At 52.9% G+C, this 18,491-nt stretch overlaps 1 protein-coding gene across 2 annotated transcripts; it reads right to left on the bottom strand.

Moving 5' to 3' along the window:
• Window positions 1-35: 35 nt before the first annotated feature.
• Window positions 36-15,357, bottom strand: arhgef25b (Rho guanine nucleotide exchange factor (GEF) 25b). 2 transcript variants are annotated; one of them, XM_084464537.1, is made up of 16 exons: window positions 15,035-15,357; window positions 8,946-9,331; window positions 8,040-8,129; window positions 6,399-6,523; window positions 6,159-6,225; window positions 5,961-6,064; window positions 5,770-5,839; window positions 5,456-5,545; window positions 4,420-4,512; window positions 4,037-4,087; window positions 3,624-3,701; window positions 3,354-3,545; window positions 2,535-2,721; window positions 2,023-2,225; window positions 999-1,124; window positions 36-868 (listed from the first exon to the last, which is right to left on the bottom strand). In XM_084464537.1, exons 1-16 carry the CDS (start codon window positions 15,129-15,131, stop codon window positions 773-775), a joined length of 2,055 nt encoding a protein of 684 aa, XP_084320663.1. In that variant the 5' UTR covers window positions 15,132-15,357; the 3' UTR covers window positions 36-772. The 2 variants fall into 2 exon arrangements, with proteins under 2 accessions (XP_084320663.1, XP_084320664.1); XM_084464538.1 differs by having other exon boundaries at window positions 6,399-6,520.
• Between the last annotated feature and the right edge of the window lie 3,134 nt (window positions 15,358-18,491).

Genomic DNA, 18,491 nt, shown 5'->3' with positions numbered 1-18,491 from the left:
AAATGACTTTTTTTAATTTCCTTGTTTTGTTTAGAAGAAGAAGAAGAAGAAGAAGAACACAAGTCATGAAACACGCTTGTTGCTAGGATCCCACGGAACACTATTTACATCAGAGGACGGTGAAGACGCTCCCCCTCCCCCCCCCACTGGGCCCCAGCTCGTCGTGAGGGCCCACTGGTCTCTGGTCGAAACACACTGGAACTACTGGCTCTACTGGTTCCTCCCAGGAGGAACGCGGCTCCGTTCAGAGACAGTGGGGCGTGGGACGGAACACACCGGCTGGGCTGACGGCACCGGACCTCTTCTGGAGGTTGGCACGCGGGCGTCAGGGTGGGGGCGTTAGGGTGGGGGGGGGGGGACGCGGACGGAGGAGCAGAGGAGGAGACGAGCCGATACACACCGTGTCACTGCACTCGCTGAATAAAACATGGCGGTATAAATGTTGCATGGTCCCTCGTTACAGAATATGAAGTACAGGAAGACATCGGTCGACACTTGGAAAGAAGACTGGAGGGGCTGAGGGGTTGTGCGTGTGTGTGTGTGTGTGTGTGCGTGTGCGTGTGTGTGTGCATGTTTGTGTGTAGGACACATGATTGTGGGTAGAGGGGTAACACGCCCATAGTGGAACAGTCCGTATGAAGGAGGCGGCGACAGAGAGGGGGACAGGAGACCCACGACAGACAGATGGTTCCGTGGAGCAGTACGAGGCGCCGCTCCGCTGCCGGCCGCACGTCTCCATCAGCACGATGGATTCACAGGCCACCGGGCCACGCTATAGGTCGCTCTCGGTCAGCTGACCGAGGCTGGCCTGGTGACGCTCTGCAGGAAGGTTTTCAGACTCTGGGGCCTCTGAGCTGCAGCGCAGGGCCTGGACACACAGAAACACACCGTGATGTCATCAAGCCGCGTCTTCTGCCATCGTATGATCAGAGCGCAACCCCCCCCCGGGCTTCAGCAGTCCCCCCATGAACCCCTGGAGCTCCTCCCAGGCCCAGTACCTGCATGCTGCGCTGGATCAGGGGCGGCCCGCCGTTACAGACCCCGGGGCCGGAGCTCCTCTCTGGGCAGAGAGCGGCCCTCTGAGGGACGGAGAGCGGATGTCTGGATGGACGCTCTGACGAAACCTGAGGACGGAGATGAGGAGAGACAGACAGGCAGACAGGTAGAGAGACGGACACACAGGCAGACAGAGGGACACGCAGACAGACAGGGCAGACAGACACGCAGGCAGACAGACAGTCAGGCAGAGAGACGGACACACAGACAGACAGGGCAGACAGACACGCAGACAGGCAGACAGAGGGACGGACAGACAGAGGGACGGACAGACAGAGGCACGGACAGACATACAGAGGGAGAGACAGACAGAGATAGTGAGACAGGTATATGTGGGGTAGGGCTGTCAACGAATATTCTAAATTTGAATATATATTCAAATAGTTTTTAAAAACAGACATTCGAAGGTGAAAATTAATATTCAACTGTGGAAAAACACCCACCCACGCTGCTTTGCAAGTGGGCGACCAGAACACTACAAGACAAGCGACAAGTCAAGCGACAAGAGTCGGGACCTTAAATTGCTTGCACAAAACTCTTGATCAGCACTCAGCATTTGTTTATTGTTGTTGTTTATTTAAACCAGTATGCGCAGAGAGAGTGAGGGGGCGCGAGAGAGAGAGAGAGAGAGAAAAAGAGAGCAAGTGAGCGATCGAGAGCGAGGTCGGCGGTCTTGGGCATTAGTTCATTTACTTATTTTTGTCTAGGTAATATGTTGTCAAATATGTTTAAACTTAAATAAACTACCTATACAAGTAGTTATGTCTCGTTGTATTAGTTTGTCCTGTTATTGATGTAATGCGCGTCATTGACATAATGCGCAAATATAGATATTCGAATAGTTCGAGTATATGTGGTTTTTTTTTGAGGGAATATTCAAACGTCATTTTTGAGCAATTTTGACAGCCCTAACGTGGGGGCCAGCAGACAGCATGGAGAGGGTGCGGCGGGCGGTCGGAGGCTGACCTTCTTGGGGCCCTCGGGGCCCGGGAGCAGCGAGGGCATGGAGGTGTTGTAGAAGCTGAGGGAGGGCAGGCGGTGGCGGTCCATGGAGGCGGAGGAGTGGGGCCGCAGGCCGGGGGCCGCGCTGGTGTCCGGCGCCCGCATGGCCCGGCCCAGGCTGCTGGACTTGCTCTCCCTCCGCTGGTACTCGATGGGGGACTGCAGCGCTGTGAGGGGGGGGAGAGAGGGGAGGTGACTTCTCAAAATGCCTCGTCTGCTGTATGCCCCCCCCCCCCCCTCAGTCCTCCTCTGCCCCTTCATCGGAACACTTTACACGCTGGAGATGTTTGATGTGTTTTACTCTTGTGTTTTATGTCTTTAGTGTCTCTGGAAAGTATCGCTAGCGAGTATCTAGAAGACCTCCTGGTCCTGTTCCTCCAGACCTGTTCCTCCAGGTCCTGTTCCTCCAGTCCTGTTCCTGGACCACAAGGTCTCCAGGAGACCTTCTGGTCCTGTCCCTCCAGACCTGGACTCACCGTTGAGGAAGTTCCTCTGGGACTCCAGGATCTGGCCCACGTCGCTGAGCCAGGCCTGCTGCTTCTCTCTGGACGCCGCCTGCATGACGTAGCGGACCAGGCTGCCGTCGGGACGCCGCGCCGTCAGGACCAGCACCCGGGGGTCCTCCTCCACGGCCCCAGACCGCTCCACGCCCAGGCAGCTGACCTGCGGCACGGCATTAAAACTTTATTTAAAAAACCCTTCTCCACTCCCACACACCGCTGACCAACTTTATTTAAAAACAAAACACATCAGTGGAACGGCAACTCCCGCTTCCACAAAACACTCAAGACTCACTTGTTCCGAGTTCACCTGGACTCTGCATGGCCTCCCCCCTTCCCTCCACACCCCTTTTACGGTATTATTGTATGTTGTACGTCCTGACACTTAAAAATAGTACTTAGCATTGTGTAGCAGCTTATCCTAGCTATCTTTGTTGTATATACGGGGAATGGGTTAACCTAGCGATTGTTAGTGCTTGGCACTTGGTTCTATAGACATCCTGACTGTACCGACAGCCATATATTGTTGTTTCTCTTTCTTCTGACAAATGTTCTTATTGTAAGTCGCTTTGGATAAAAGCGTCTGCTTAATGCCCTGAATGTAAACTGTAAACGTAAAATCGAACTCCCACTGATGGCTAATCCTCTCTCTACTACGACTACTACTACTATACTACTATAATACCCCACAAACGTGGCGTTAAACACATTCAACCCTACAGAACCCATGCATCACAATATGCATCACATGCTTTGAAGGCCAACATGAAGCGACTGGTCACAAAGGAAAGGCACCTTGATGCTGCTCTTAAACGTGTACCCGGGCAGAGAGAAGCCCTTCTTCTTGTCGATTGGCTCGCTGAAGATGACCAGCTGCTCAAACAGGAAGACCCGCCTCTCCCTGCCCCTGGACAGGATGTTGTTCTCCTGCTCGCTGACGGAGAAGGTGTCCTGCTGCAGCAGCTTCCCCTGGGCGGTGATCTTGCCCTGGAACAGAGGAGCTGTGGTTCAGTCTCAGATCACCGGAGGAGGTCCTGAGGACTGGAGCAGGAGGGAGGAGTTCACCTGGAAGCCCTGCAGACGGCCCACGTTCATCATGTCGTTACAGCGCTTTGGAACGAAGCACATCACCTCCACCGCTTTCTGGAACCAGAGACACGGGTTAGACATGGAGATAGACCTGATACAGACCTGATACAGACCGGGATATAGACCTGATACAGACCTGGATATAGACCTGATACAGACCTGGATATAGACCTGATATAGACCTGATACAGACCTGGATATAGACCTGGATATAGACCTGGTATAGACCTGGATATGAACTAGATAGAAACTAGACAGAAACGTGTCTATAAAGGTGGATGTGGAGGTGTCTATAAAGATGAAGGTGGATGTGAAGGTGTCTAAAAGTATGAGGACCAGACGGGGTGCAGAGCTCCACCATGACAGGATGCAGACGGAGGCAGCCTCACCTCCAGCTCCACCACGTCCCTTCCTGCCTTGTTGCAGTACTTCAGGAGGTCCTGGAGGACGAGACGCACTCAGCTCAGCACGGGGCACATAGCTACTGCTGGGTAGCATGCCCAGGTTACCATGGATACCGACATTCACAGTCCCACCCACACACACACACACACATGCACGCACAAACACATCCACACACACACACACACACACACACACACACACACACACACACACACACACACACACACACACACACACACACACACACACACACACACACACACACACACACACACACCCATGTTCGGTGTGGTACCCACCCGTACACACACAAGTACTGAACAGCGGTATTGATGTGGTGAAATGTGACACACTGAGCTTCACATACTTTGAGCAGCAGCTGGTACTTCATGATCCGCTGCACCGGTTTGATGAGCAGGTCGTTGAGCTGCAGTCTGTGGCCCAGCAGCAGACGCAGCTCCTGCAACAGGGAGCCGGGACGGTCACACACCCAGAGGAGGATCACACACCCAGAGGGTCACACACCCAGAGGAGGATCACACACCCAGGGGAGGGTCACACACCCAGAGGAGGGTCACACACCCAGAGGAGGGTCACACACCCAGAGGAGGGTCACACACCCAGAGGAGGGTCACACACCCAGGGGAGGGTCACACACCCAGGGGAGGGTCACACACCCAGGGGAGGGTCACACACCCAGAGGGTCACACACCCAGGGGAGGGTCACACACCCAGAGGAGGGTCACACACCCAGAGGGTCACACACCCAGAGGAGGATCACACACCCAGGGGAGGGTCACACACCCAGAGGAGGGTCACACACCCAGAGGAGGGTCACACACCCAGAGGAGGGTCACACACCCAGAGGAGGGTCACACACCCAGGGGAGGGTCACACACCCAGGGGAGGGTCACACACCCAGGGGAGGGTCACACACCCAGAGGGTCACACCCAAAGGAGGGTCACACCCAGAGGAGGGTCACACACCCAGAGGAGGGTCACACACCCAGAGGGTCACACACCCAGGGGAGGGTCACACACCCAGAGGAGGGTCACACACCCAGAGGAGGGTCACACACCCAGAGGAGGGTCACACACCCAGAGGAGGGTCACACACCCAGAGGAGGGTCACACACCCAGAGGGTCACACACCCAGGGGAGGGTCACACACCCAGAGGAGGGTCACACACCCAGAGGAGGGTCACACACCCAGAGGAGGGTCACACACCCAGGGGAGGGTCACACACCCAGAGGAGGGTCACACACCCAGAGGGTCACACCCAGAGGAGGGTCACACACCCAGAGGCTCCCACCCAGGGGAGGGTCACACCCAGGGGAGGGTCACACCCAGGGGAGGGTCAGGGGGAACGACGGTGGAAGTTGTGGAGGTGCTTCCTGCTCACCTCAAAGTAGGTCTCGATGTACTCCGACACGATGTGCTCCGACTTGGGCTTGTTCTGGCAGTACACCACGTACATGTGGAGCCGTCTCTCCTAGAGGGAGGGAGGGGAGAGAGAGGGATAGAGCAAGAGAGAAGTCAGGTGTTGTCCAGGTGTACTTGTCAGGTGTGTCTATGTGGGACAGACAGGTTGAATGATGTGAAATAATCAATCAATCAAAATCTCTCTCTCTCTCCCTCTCCCTCTCTCTCTCAGAAACAAGCATGACAGTGTCTCCCCCCAGGGAGAGTGTCTCCCCCCCAGGGAGGGGGGCTCACATGTTTGATGAACAGGTTGGCCAGCCGCTCCGGGTCATCTGAGCATTTCTCCAACTCTCCCAGAAGGTAGCTGTGGGACACACACGGACACACACACACAGTAGGTAAAATACACTTTGCACGTTTTTTTTTTTTTTACACGTTGGCTAGAAAGAGTGAGAGGTGTAAAGAGGAGGGCGGTGTGGACTCACTCCTTGTGCCAGTCGTAGATTTGGTGGATGTTTCCAAACACTATCTTGTCCTTTCCCTTCAGGTCCTCAGGGACCCCCTGGGTGGCCATGGTGCCGATGTAGCCCTGCACACACACACACACACACACACACATTTTTTAGATTAACTTTCTAAGACAGATTCAAGAGTGCACGTCCATCCCTGAGTGTGGAGCTCACCTCTACGATGAGCCGCAGATCTTCCACGTACAACCTCTCTGTGTCCAGAAGCTCTGTCAGCACATAACTGATGTGTAATGTGGAGGAGGGAGGGAGAGGGGGGGGGGGGGAGAGGGGAGAGGGAGGTATCAGTTGAAACAGTTTGCATGAGAACGATGGAACCTTGTGTAATCATCAGTTCAACACACCCAAGGAAAAGGCAGTTCATGAGGAGTTCAAATGAGGATGATGAACACCTACATGCTTTTTTCCAGGGCACCCCTCCGGTCCTCCTCCGTGTCTGGCGAGGCCGACCATTGGCTGCCGGAGTCGTCAATCAAGCTGCTTTCATCTGGAGGAATATTGGAGCGGGATTGGCCGTCCTGCTGATACCAGGAAACAAACAACGACTATGGAACGAAGCAAAGGTATTTCATCATCCACAGAGACGCTGTCGCGGTCTGGACGACATGGAAGAGGATGCCTCAGACAGGCAGTCAGACAGGCCCTCTGGAGGCTATCAGACAGGCAGTCAGACAGGCCCTCTGGAGGCTGTCAGACAGGCAGTCAGGCAGGCCCTCAGAGGCCCTCAGACAGGGCCTCTGAGGGCCTGTATTGGACAGCAGAGGGTTAACTTCTGTCTGACCGCAGAGCTCAGCGATGCCTGACAGCCACACATGTTAATAATGACTCACCGTCCTGAACCACAGACCGCGCCGAACGGAAAGGAAAAGAGTTGTGGCTTTAGTGTTGAGGAGACAACCATTAAGGAAATACTTTGTTGATCCTCCCTTTCCTGGACTGCCCTCCACATAACCCCCTACAGCAGTGGATCCAAAGTCCTCCTCTAGTGGATCCCAAGTCCTCCTCTAGTGGATCCCTAGTCCCCCCCCTCTAGTGGATCCCTAGTCCCCCCCCTCTAGTGGATCCCAAGTCCCCCTCCAGCAGTGAGATCGTAGTGTACTCTGTGTACTCTGATCCAGTGTTCAGCCGGTCCTGACCCAGTGTTTAGATGGTCCCGATCCAGTGTTCACCCGGTCCTGATCCAGTGTTCACCCGGTCCCGATCCAGTGTTCAGCCAGTCCTGACCCAGTGTTCAGCCAGTCCTGATCCAGTGTTCAGCCAGTCCTTATCCAGTGTTCAGCCAGTCCTGATCCAGTGTTCAGCCAGTCCTGACCCAGTGTTAAGATGGTCCTGACCCAGTGTTAAGATGGTCCTGACCCAGTGTTCAGCCATTCCTGATCCAGTGGTTCTGATCCAGTGTTGACCCGGCCATGAGCCAGTGTTCACCCGGTCCAGTGCTGACCCAGTGTTCAGCCAGCCTATCAGACTGTTGGCGGTGTTCTCCCTTCCAGATGTGGTCTGCTCAGACCCGTGGTCTGGATTAGCAGACAGGGCTTTGGGGGCATGTGGGTCAGTGTGGACCGTCAGCCTCCTGTGTTAGTGGGACCGCACCACGGTACGAGCTGCGACAGCACAGGGACATATCTTTCACGACGTACATGAGAGCAGGAGTCGATTACACCGGAGATGGAGTTCACCTCGGTATGTGGAAACTGTTCCCCAAATCCCACAAAGAATCCCTAAAGCCAAGTAAAACAGCTTGTTCTTAATTTAAACGCCATGTCGAATGTATTCAGCGTGTGTTGGCCGGCTCTAATGAAACGCATTCCTCCTGAACCGTCTGTCTGTCTGCAGCTCTCATCCCAAATCTATTCTAATCTGCTTATTAAAAAGGAAATTTGGTGCATTTTTAGATGATAGTTTGGACGTTTGGAAAAAGAAAGAAGGACAGAAAGTTAGCAACAAACTAAAAGTAAATGTGAACAGGAAGAGAGAGAGACAGATGAAGTGAGGAACTCTAAGATGGAGGAGTAAGACAGAGACCAGCAGGAGGCGTACCAGACTGTGTGAGTCGCCGTCTGGACCAGGACCCCACAGGTCGCTGGGAGAGGCCAGCTCCGTGGGACTCTGCAGACCACCAATCCAAACCTGTACGGGTTGGAATGAAGAGAGTCCGTCACAACCAGGGTTCTAAATTAACACCCGCCAACCCGCCAAATGCGGGTTAAAAATCATTTTGGCGGGTGTTCATAAAAACTTACTAGCCAGTTTGGCCGGTGATGCATGAGGCAAACTCAGAGCCGCTCTACTGTTCTCGCTCCCTGGGCAGTACTGACTACATTTCCCATGAGCACTGTCGTGATGCTACGTGATGTGTGGGGCGCGAAAAATTGAAAATTCCCCCTTGTCCAAAGTGGGGGATGACCGAAAAAGTTTGAGAACCACTGCGTTAAACTAAATGCAGCGGTGGTTGGTTGGACAGACGTCTGGGGGAGAGAAGAGGAAGGAGGCAGGGGATGAGATTGAGAATATCAACAACAAATATCAACAAAAAATTTGGCTAGTGGAAATTCTGATTGGCTGGTAACTTTAGAAAGTTACCAGCCAAATTGCTGGTAATCAAAAAAGTTAATTCAGAACCCTGATCACAACCCAATACCGAGTGTAGCACAGTAATCAGCATTGTGTAGTGTCTTATCCTAGCTATCTTTGTTGTTTACGGGGAATGGGATAACCTAGGGTTTGTTAGTGCTTGGCACTTGGTTCTATGAACATCCTTTCTGTACCAACACGATATATTGTTGTTTCTCTTTCTTCTGACAAATGTACTTATTGTACGTCGCTTTGGATAAAAGCGTCTGCTAAATGCCCTTAATGTAAATGTCATCCATCAGTCCTCCTCGACACCTCAGGAAGTGGAGCTGAGGAAATACGATTCTCAATCTGTGTGTGGGTGGTTCTCACCGTGTCACCCCCTGTGTAGGGGAGGATCGTGTGGCTCCCTGGCCTCTCCAGGGGCCCGCCTGGACCCAGAACCTGGGGCCCATCCAGCCCCTGAACCCGGGGCCCGTCTGTACCCTGGTTCAGGGCTGGAGGGTGCTTCCCATCTAGCCTGGACGTCAGCTTCTCACTCTTCCCCAGGCCTCCTCCTCCTCCTCCTCCGAATCCGCCCCCCCGGTCGAAGCTGAGCTTGCGGGCGGGGCTGGTGAGCCACTTCTTGAGGGCGCTGACCGGGCGCCGCGTAGCCCCTGGGGAGGGCAGGGAGCTGGAGGACCCGGGGCCCTGGTGGGCCATGGAGCCGCCGGAGGTACTAGAGCTCCCCTCCCCATTGGCTGCCAGGGAGTACGGCTCTGAGAGAGAGAGAGAGAGAGAGAGAGAGAGAGAGAGAGAGAGAGAGAGAGAGAGAGAGAGAGAGAGAGAGAGAGAGAGAGAGAGAGAGAGAGAGAGAGAGAGAGAGAGAGAGAGAGAGAGATCAAGGCAAACCACATTAAACCACATTTAAAGTTGACATTTGGCATTTATTTTGACATAGTTTGGCCAACACAATGAAGTTTGGCCTTGAAGAATGAAGCCCTGCTGATGGAAACGGACTGCTGAGGTCTAACATTGGATAAAGAATGAAGTGATTGAACGGCCCCAGTGGCAGGTCCGACCAACACCTGAACCATCATGAACCTCTGTAACCTCCTGTAACCCTCGGGTAACAGACATCATAAAGTATTCTCTTATCTTAACCTCACACACCAGCGTGGTTCCTGTTTTCTCCTCCTGCTCCTCAAGGCAGAAAGAGCTCTTAAAGTACGAGCTGAGCTCCAGGAGAGGCTCTGCCCCGCTCCACCACAGGGCCCCCCCCCCCCCCCTCCATTAGGCCTGAGGTCTATTCTGCTGATCGGGGGGAAACTGTTGCCTCGAGGAAACGGGACGGGGACATCTTGTAAATCTTCTCGAGGGGTGGGGGGAAAGAAAGAGTTCGCTTTCAGCACATTTCATGTAAGCTGTAATCATAAAAACCACGAGAACCACCAGTGAGCCCGAGACACCAGGCACATCGGGCAGAGGATTAGAGTTTCTGTACCATGTGAAGCCGACCCCTTATACGTTATATCTACACTGTTAAAGGTCCCATGACATGCCACCAGGTGTGGTGTGATTAGCCGTTACAAGCCGTCTTGGAAATCTGCCCCTTATGACATCACAAGTGGGAGTGTCCACCTAGATGCGTGCTGGATAGATCAGTCTACCAGCCAACCTGTGGCAAATGTTGCTCATCTATCCGTCACACGTCTAGGTGGACACGCCCGCCTGTGATGGCATAAGGGGTGATGTCATCACACCACACCTGGTGGCATGTCATGGGACCTTTAAACAAGAAGGGACCCGATGACACGCGGTCATTGTCACTGGCGTCACCACACACCGTGGAGGTGCGGTTCGGTCCCCAGGATACGGACACTCCAACACTCTCCATGCACATGCAGTGCTCAAGTGTTCTGCTGCCAGCTGAGCGTGAGACGGAGGCACCGTCACCACATCAAGAGGATCACAGCCTGGAGCGAGGGCCGGGTGGAGAGGGCGGAGGTGTGGGTGGGGGGGGACAAGGTGGAGGTGTGGATGATGGTGAGAGGAACACCACTGAGATAGAGTGACTAAGTGATGGAAACAATCGTAATCGCCCATAAAGCAAACATTTGAATACTAAATGCTGGGACTGAGCTCTGAGGACCCAACGCAGGGGCATCGTGTGGGCTTCAGACGACCACAGACACACAATGCAGAGCGACACGTTTTAAGGTTGCGTTTGGCAGTGGGGCTGCTCCCCCTCCACATCTGCCCTCTGACCCCTGACGTCATGTTCCACTGTGAGTCTGAACTCCACCGGGGGAAACAAAGCCCCTTCCTCCCCCTTCACTCATGCACCTCCCCCGCCGCGGTCCTCCTGCCATCCAGCCCCAGAGAAACACAAAGCCTGTGCATCAGCTTATATTAACCGTGAGCAAACAGTCCGTCATTGCCACAACAACCGTCTCCTCCTCCTCCTCCTCCTCCTCCTCCCTGGACGAAGAATACGCTCTTAACCCCCGGCGGCATCTCAAGCCCTCAGTGAGGCGGAGGAAAGTACACAACGGTTACTCTGATAATGGAGGTGATGACGCAGTATTTTCCACACACACATCCACACCCCCCCACCCTCTGAGGTGACCTCGTAGCCTGTAGCAGAGCTCACAACAGGAGGCCAGCAGGTCGTGGTCGTGGTCACCTCGGTCAGTCAGAGGACTTATGTAACGGCTCCCATCTGGACCCCCCTGCCGACTCAGCAGGATCACCGCAGGACAGCACCCTGGGTGTGTGTGCGTGCTCTAGTGTGTCCGTGTGTGCTTTTGTGTGTGCGTGTGCGTGTGTGTGTGTGTGTGTGCGTGTGCGTGAGAGCGTGCGTGTGTCTGCATGCATGAGTGCTTGAGGGAATGCATGTGTGTGTGGGAGCAAAATTGTGTGGTCACCAAAATGTTGCAGTTCATTTTCAAGTACAATTAAGATGGAAACTGGTGATCTATACTGCAGCTCTATGGTGGTTGTGTTCACGTGATGTCATGTGCCAATGGGCCTGCGGTAGAACTCTCTCTACACTATACACACTCTCTCACATGCTCTCTCTAACACACATACGCACACACTCTTTCTCTCTCACACACACACTCCGTCTTTGTCTCTAACACACACACATTTTCTCTCTCCCGCTCATGCTCATACACATACACGCTTTGTCTCTCACACACACACACACACACACACACACACACTGATCTATTCATAACTAGGTATAGTTAGGAGGAGGTTAACTAGGTCTAGTTAGGAGGAGGTTAACTAGGTATAGTTAGGAGAAGGTTAACTAGGTCTAGTTAGGAGATTAACTAGGTCTAGTTAGGAGGAGGTATAGTTAGGAGGTGAACTAGTAGTTACGAGGAAGTTAACAACAGGGCCCTCAGAGCTCTGTGGTCTCAGTCCTCTCAACCCCTCACCTTACATGGTCAGCAGGACATATTTAGAAGCTGTGGGAACTCTGCAGAACATCACCATGGGAACGGCATGGCTTCCTGTTTGGACTTGATGGAGATGTATGAGAGAGGAAGAGGATGGTGTCTGTAGCAGTGTGTTGGTTCAGAGCCCATTAGGAGGAAGATGGTGTCTACAGCAGTGTTGGTTCAGAGCTCATTGAGACATTGGTATCTAAAGCAGTGTGTTGGGTCAGAGCCCACTATGACGTTGGTGTCTGTAGCAGTGTATTGGTTCAGAGACCATGTCGGCCATTTGATGAGCATCCCTGAATCTATTAAGCCATCAGTGGTTCAAAGATACGTTTACTATAATCTCTTTTCACTCATCAGATTGAGTTCTTCACTCACATACTAGCTGTGATGACATCCCACACAAACGCACCCACAAGCGCACACACTCAAGTACACACACACACAAAAGCACACACACACGCCCCTGCTTGTTGGGCTAGTACGAGCTGCCACAAAGGGTTAGTGTCCTCGCCAGCTTCATGAGCCATGAGACAGGGAGAGTCCTTGAGGAATGATGAGGAGGCTTTTCTCCAGCTGCCATTTCACTGTGCATTCAGACAGCCAGGGCCCAGTGCACTGCATTCAGACAACTAGGGACCAGTGCACTGCATGCAGAGACAGCTAGTGACCAGTGCACTGCATTCAGATAGCTACAGACCAGTGCACAGCATTCAGACAGCCAGGGACCAGTGCACTGCATTCAGACAACTAGGGACCAGTGCACTGCATGCAGAGACAGCTAGTGACCAGTGCACTGCATTCAGATAGCTACGGACCAGTGCACAGCATTCAGCCAGCCAGGGACCAGTGCACTGCATGCAGAGACAGCTAGTGACCAGTGCACTGCATGCAGAGACAGCTAGTGACCAGTGCACTGCATGCAGAGACAGCTAGTGACCAGTGCACTGCATTCAGATAGCTAGGGACCAGTCCACTGTATTCAGACAGCTAGGGACCAGTGCACTGTATTCAGATAGCTACGGACCAGTGCACTGTATTCAGACACCAGTCCACTGTATTCAGACAGCCAGGGACCAGTGCACTGCATTCAGGGACCAGTCCACTGTATTCAGACAGGGATAAGACTCAGCAGCAGTGCATGAGGAAATTAATGGATGGAATATTCCAGAGAGACGTTCTGCTGGAGTGGAACCACAACACCAAACCCTTCGGCTGCCCCCCCCCCTCTTCATCTGCTCCCCGTGGCAGTGCTGGAAATAGACGTGAAGTCTTGAGAAAGCAAACGTGCGGATCACAGACGGAAACCAAACGGAGCCGTCGCTCAGGAAGGATTCTAAAACAGGACTGGATAGCGGGACGTCCTGTTTACACAGGAGGTGTAGGAACATCAGCGAGAAACCTCTCCGCCTTCCTGCGTCCTGCGAGGTCACTGGCCGCAGCAGAGCTCACTGCAGCGGCCCCCAGCTGACCCCCGGAACCACTGTGTGTGTGTGTGTGTGTGATCCAGATCAAAAGTGTCTGTGATAGGGCCTGCCATCTCTCTGCAGGCTGAGGGCCTGTGCATCAGACACTGGCGACACACAGTGTGTGTATCATCAGTGCTGATGATATGCGGTTTCATCATCATCAATATCCACACAGAGAGGCACTCTTTCTGCTACTGGGACCCAAAGATCCTGTTTCTACTATATATATATATATATATATATATATATATATATATATATATATATATATATATATATATATATATATATATATATATATATATATATATATATATATGTGTGTGTGTGTGTGTGTGTGTGTGTGTGTGTGTGTGTGTGTGTGTGTGTGTGTGTGTGTGTGTGTGTGTGTGTGTGTGTGTGGGGGGGGGGGGGGGGGGGGGTCTGCTCAGAGAGGAATGCCTGAGCGTGAGTGTTTCCATGCTTCAATGATCTAAGCGAAGCACATTCCGAGACAAACCTCCAGATGTGAGTCTATCTTTGACTGTCTGGACCGGACAGCTCATTGGCTGTTGGGTCCGTGTCTTTTTGGACCGGGTCTTGTTATTGGCTGGTGGGGGCGGGTCTGTCTGGACAGGGTCAGGTCATTGGCTGTTGGGGGCGGGTCTGTCTGGACCCGGTCAGGTCATTGGGCGGTGGGGCCATGTCTCTCTGGACCGGGTAAGGTCATTGGCTGATGGGGGCGGGTCTGTCTGGAACGGATCAGGTCATTGGCTGGTGGGGGCGGGTCTGTCTGGAATGGATCAGGTCATTGACGGGTGTATATATTAAGGGTAGATTCTTTGATCAATGTTTGCATTGACATTAAGTTGGTGGTTCCTGTAGTCTTATTTACCTGGTCAACAGTCAACATTAACGTTAACATTACACTGATGCCGACATGGTGGCGTGGTGAACACCAGCCCGTTATGAGATGATACAACAGAACCTCCACTCTAAACCATGGACCTCTGGAGCCCACAGAACCACATGGAGGCAGGACGGGTTACGGGACAGTAGGGCGTTTACACTTCATCTACTCATCTCCTTCATCAGTGTTACCATCTACTCATATCTCCTTCAGACCTCTACTCATCTCCTTCATCAGTGTTACCATCTACTCATATCTCCTTCAGACCTCTACTCATATCTCCTTCATCAGACCAGCGTTATCTTCTCATATCTCTTTCTTCAGGCCCAGCACATAGCAACAGTAACCAAGCTGCCCTCTGAAGGAAGGAAGACATTTGGTAAACAGATGATGTTCACAGTAAAGGTCTTCTCTGATGTTCTGCCTGCATCTCCTCGTCCTCCAGACAGAGACCTGAGGTGAGGGGTGGTGTATACACCTCCTCCTCCTCCAGACAGAGACCTGAGGTGAGGGGTGGTGTATACACCTCCACCAGACAGAGACCTGAGGTGAGGGGTGGTGTATACACCTCCACCAGACAGAGACCTGAGGTGAGGGGTGGTGTATGCACCTCCTCCTCCAGACAGAGTCTCGGGGTGAGGGGTGGTGCTCAGGTGAGGGTGGGGTACGTACCTCTGACCCGGGAGGCGTAGCAGCAGCCACACTTGGAGAGCACTTTTCTGAACAGGTGCCGGCACCCGCAGCCCTGGTTCCTGGGACCCCCCTTCATGGTGGTCCGGTCATCACGTCTCAGATACAACAGGCCATGTCCCGGGCGTAGCACCCTCACACTGGAACACTTGCTGCTCCACCACCTCCTCCACCAGCACACACACACACCCAACCCTCACCCGAGTGCTCTGAAGACCCCCCACTCAGAAGACGTCTCCCCTCACCCCAGGACTCTGAAGACCCCCCACTCAGAAGACGTCTCCCCTCACCCCAGGACTCTGAAGACCCCCCACTCAGAAGACGTCTCCCCTCACCCCAGGACTCTGAAGACCCCCCACTCAGAAGACGTCTCCCCTCACCCCAGGACTCTGAAGACCCCCTGCTCAGAAGACGTCTCCCCTCACCCCAGGACTCTGAAGACCCCCCACTCAGAAGACGTCTCCTCTCACCCCAGGACTCTGAAGACCCCCCACTCAGAAGACGTCTCCTCTCACCCCAGGACTCTGAAGACCCCCTGCTCAGAAGACGTCTCCCCTCACCCCAGGACTCTGAAGACCCCCCACTCAGAAGACGTCTCCCCTCACCCCAGGACTCTGAAGACCCCCTGCTCAGAAGACGTCTCCCCTCACCCCAGGACTCTGAAGACCCCCCACTCAGAAGACGTCTCCTCTCACCCCAGGACTCTGAAGACCCCCCACTCAGAAGACGTCTCCCCTCACCCCAGGACTCTGAAGACCCCCCACTCAGAAGACGTCTCCTCTCACCCCAGGACTCTGAAGACCCCCCACTCAGAAGACGTCTCCCCTCACCCCAGGACTCTGAAGACCCCCTGCTCAGAAGACGTCTCCCCTCACCCCAGGACTCTGAAGACCCCCCACTCAGAAGACGTCTCCCCTCACCCCAGGACTCTGAAGACCCCCCACTCAGAAGACGTCTCCCCTCACCCCAGGACTCTGAAGACCCCCCACTCAGAAGACGTCTCCCCTCACCCCAGGACTCTGAAGACCCCCTGCTCAGAAGAGGTCTCCCCTCACCCCAGGACTCTGAAGACCCCCTGCTCAGAAGAGGTCTCCTCTTGCAGTGATCACAGAGGAGGGGAGGGAGGTGAGGTGGGGGGGGGGGAAGGATACAAAGTCCACAGCCTGGAGCTCAGCGAGTGAAACCCGGTCCAGACCAGTTCTCCCAGAGCGGTCCAGGGGGGGTTCCCATGGCTCCCGGGACGGCCGGCGGGAAAGTCAAGGAACAAGAACCAGAAAACAACAACGTCGCGACGGAAGGCTCAGAGAAACTGGTGGGGCAGCTGGCGGTCCGATAGTGGACGAGAAGACTGGAGCGAGCCGGGAGAGAGAGAGAGAGAGAGAGAGAGAGAGAGAGAGAGAGAGAGAGAGAGAGAGAGAGGAGAGAGAGAGAGAGAGAGAGAGAGGTCGATGTAGAGGCAGGAGAAGTGGAGGGGAGGGGAAGGGGCGGGACTACAGTGCTGCCAGCCCAGTTCTCACACCCCCCTCCTCCTATTTCTGGCCCCTCCAATTCCCAGCTCTCTTTTCAGCTATCTGTTGTATCCATCTTTGTATCCACCTTTATGTATAAATCTATTATATATATATATATATATATATATATATATATATATATATTGATCTGTCTGTATGCCTGCCTAACTGTCTGTCTGTCTCTTTCTTCTGTATGTCTTTAAAGCGGCCTAACCAGGTACCAGGCAGGATGATGTAACCTGAAAACTCGATGAGTCGAAACTCGAATGATGACATCAGATGACGTCCGGGGCACAGATGTCCCGGCAGACCGATCTCCCGGGAGAATTAACCCAGGCTCACTAACTTAGTAAATGACCGCCGTATGAGAGTGGAGGATCTCCCTGTGTGCTGTGTGCTGTGTGTGTGACCCAGGGACGGATAATACATGAATAAATAAATAAATAAATATCCCCTGCTCTCTGCACTTCAGGAGATTAGGGTTGTGAAAATATCAAAATGCTTTCGCTCATTTCCTTAATCCCAGTAAGCCCATCATTCATGTTGAGCCGAGCAAAGCCGTCGTGTCCCGACAATGCAGTACTCGGTTTGCATGTGTATCATATCATGTGTGAAGTCAGAATTAACATGAATAAATATAACTTCATAAATCATTCACTTACCTCGTGCTCTGCAGCCTCTACTTATTCCCTCCACTCTTGGACGTTGTTGTTGTTTTTTAAACTTGCTTTTGCAGCACTTTTTTATACACGTTTTTATACAATACTGATGTGTGCTTTGATGGTTGGTCCGCCTCACCTGCAGGTGGTTTATGATAGGCATGCGTCTTTTAAAAGCTAAAGCCAATAGTCTCCCTTGCGTTTGTCCCACATCTGTCGTCCCCTAGGAAAGGCCCTGATCATGAAAACAAGCACTACTTTGCTAGCGCCCTCGGCCACTAGAGTGCATTCTGATCTGTTGGGTAAACTATGATCTGGGCTAAGAGCCGATTAAAGAAGTCAGCCTTCCACTGTGTGTGTTTACCTGCTGCTCCGCATGCCTACCCGCCTGAACCATGCACTTTGCTCCGGCTAATGACCCGGCAGCGCCCCCACGTGGACCAGACCGGTAGCTCACCACCACAATCAGACTCCAGGAATGAATATTATTCCCCGCAGGCCTCACATTTTGTATTTGGATCGTAGGCCTACCTCTGAGTCCCGTGATATCACTGGTCCTCCTGGTTCTGCTGGAGACCTTCGCTGGAGACCACCTGTCCGCTCCCACCAATAAGTCCTGACCCGTTTCTGGACACCTCGGAGTTTGCTAAATGGAATTGAGCAAGTCCATTGACATTCCTGTTCGTTGTTACCCAGTGAGTTGCAGCGACCCTCACGTTAAAACAATGCAAGTATTTCTGATATTATTCCAATTCCACCATTTAGTTAATCATCGTCCCCTCCCCCGGCTCACTCCGTCCTCGTTGTCCGGGATTCTTATCTCAGCTGAGGAATGTCTGAGAGACTCACAGTTCCGCAGAGAAGAAAAGACAATAAAGTCCCAGCCAGAAATAGAATATCAGTTAAAACTAGAAGTCGTATTTTCCCCCTTCCCCATCTGGGATTATTAAAGTCCTCTCTTAATGATCTTGTTCCAAACTCCTTTTTGGGTCAATCCCATAGCAAAATTTCAAAGAAACATCTGCAATGCTCATCATTTAGTTCATTTATCAGCATGAAGTAAGTACTTAATGTTCAGCAGACGACAGGCAGCAGTTAAGCATTCTGAAAAGCATCTCTAGAACCTCAGGACAGTCGGACGGCACCAGGTGACAGAGCTGCTGCCTCTGTGGCTTTCAGCCCTACTGTGGACTCATTCCCGTGTTTATAGAACGAGCCTGATGACTCTCAATCAAATCAAAACAAGTATGCATCATATAAATACATAAA

Source organism: Micromesistius poutassou, assembly GCF_964030765.1.
Source record: "Micromesistius poutassou genome assembly, chromosome: 2".
Lineage (NCBI taxonomy): Eukaryota > Metazoa > Chordata > Actinopteri > Gadiformes > Gadidae > Micromesistius > Micromesistius poutassou.
This window is presented reverse-complemented; position numbering and strand designations above follow the sequence as displayed.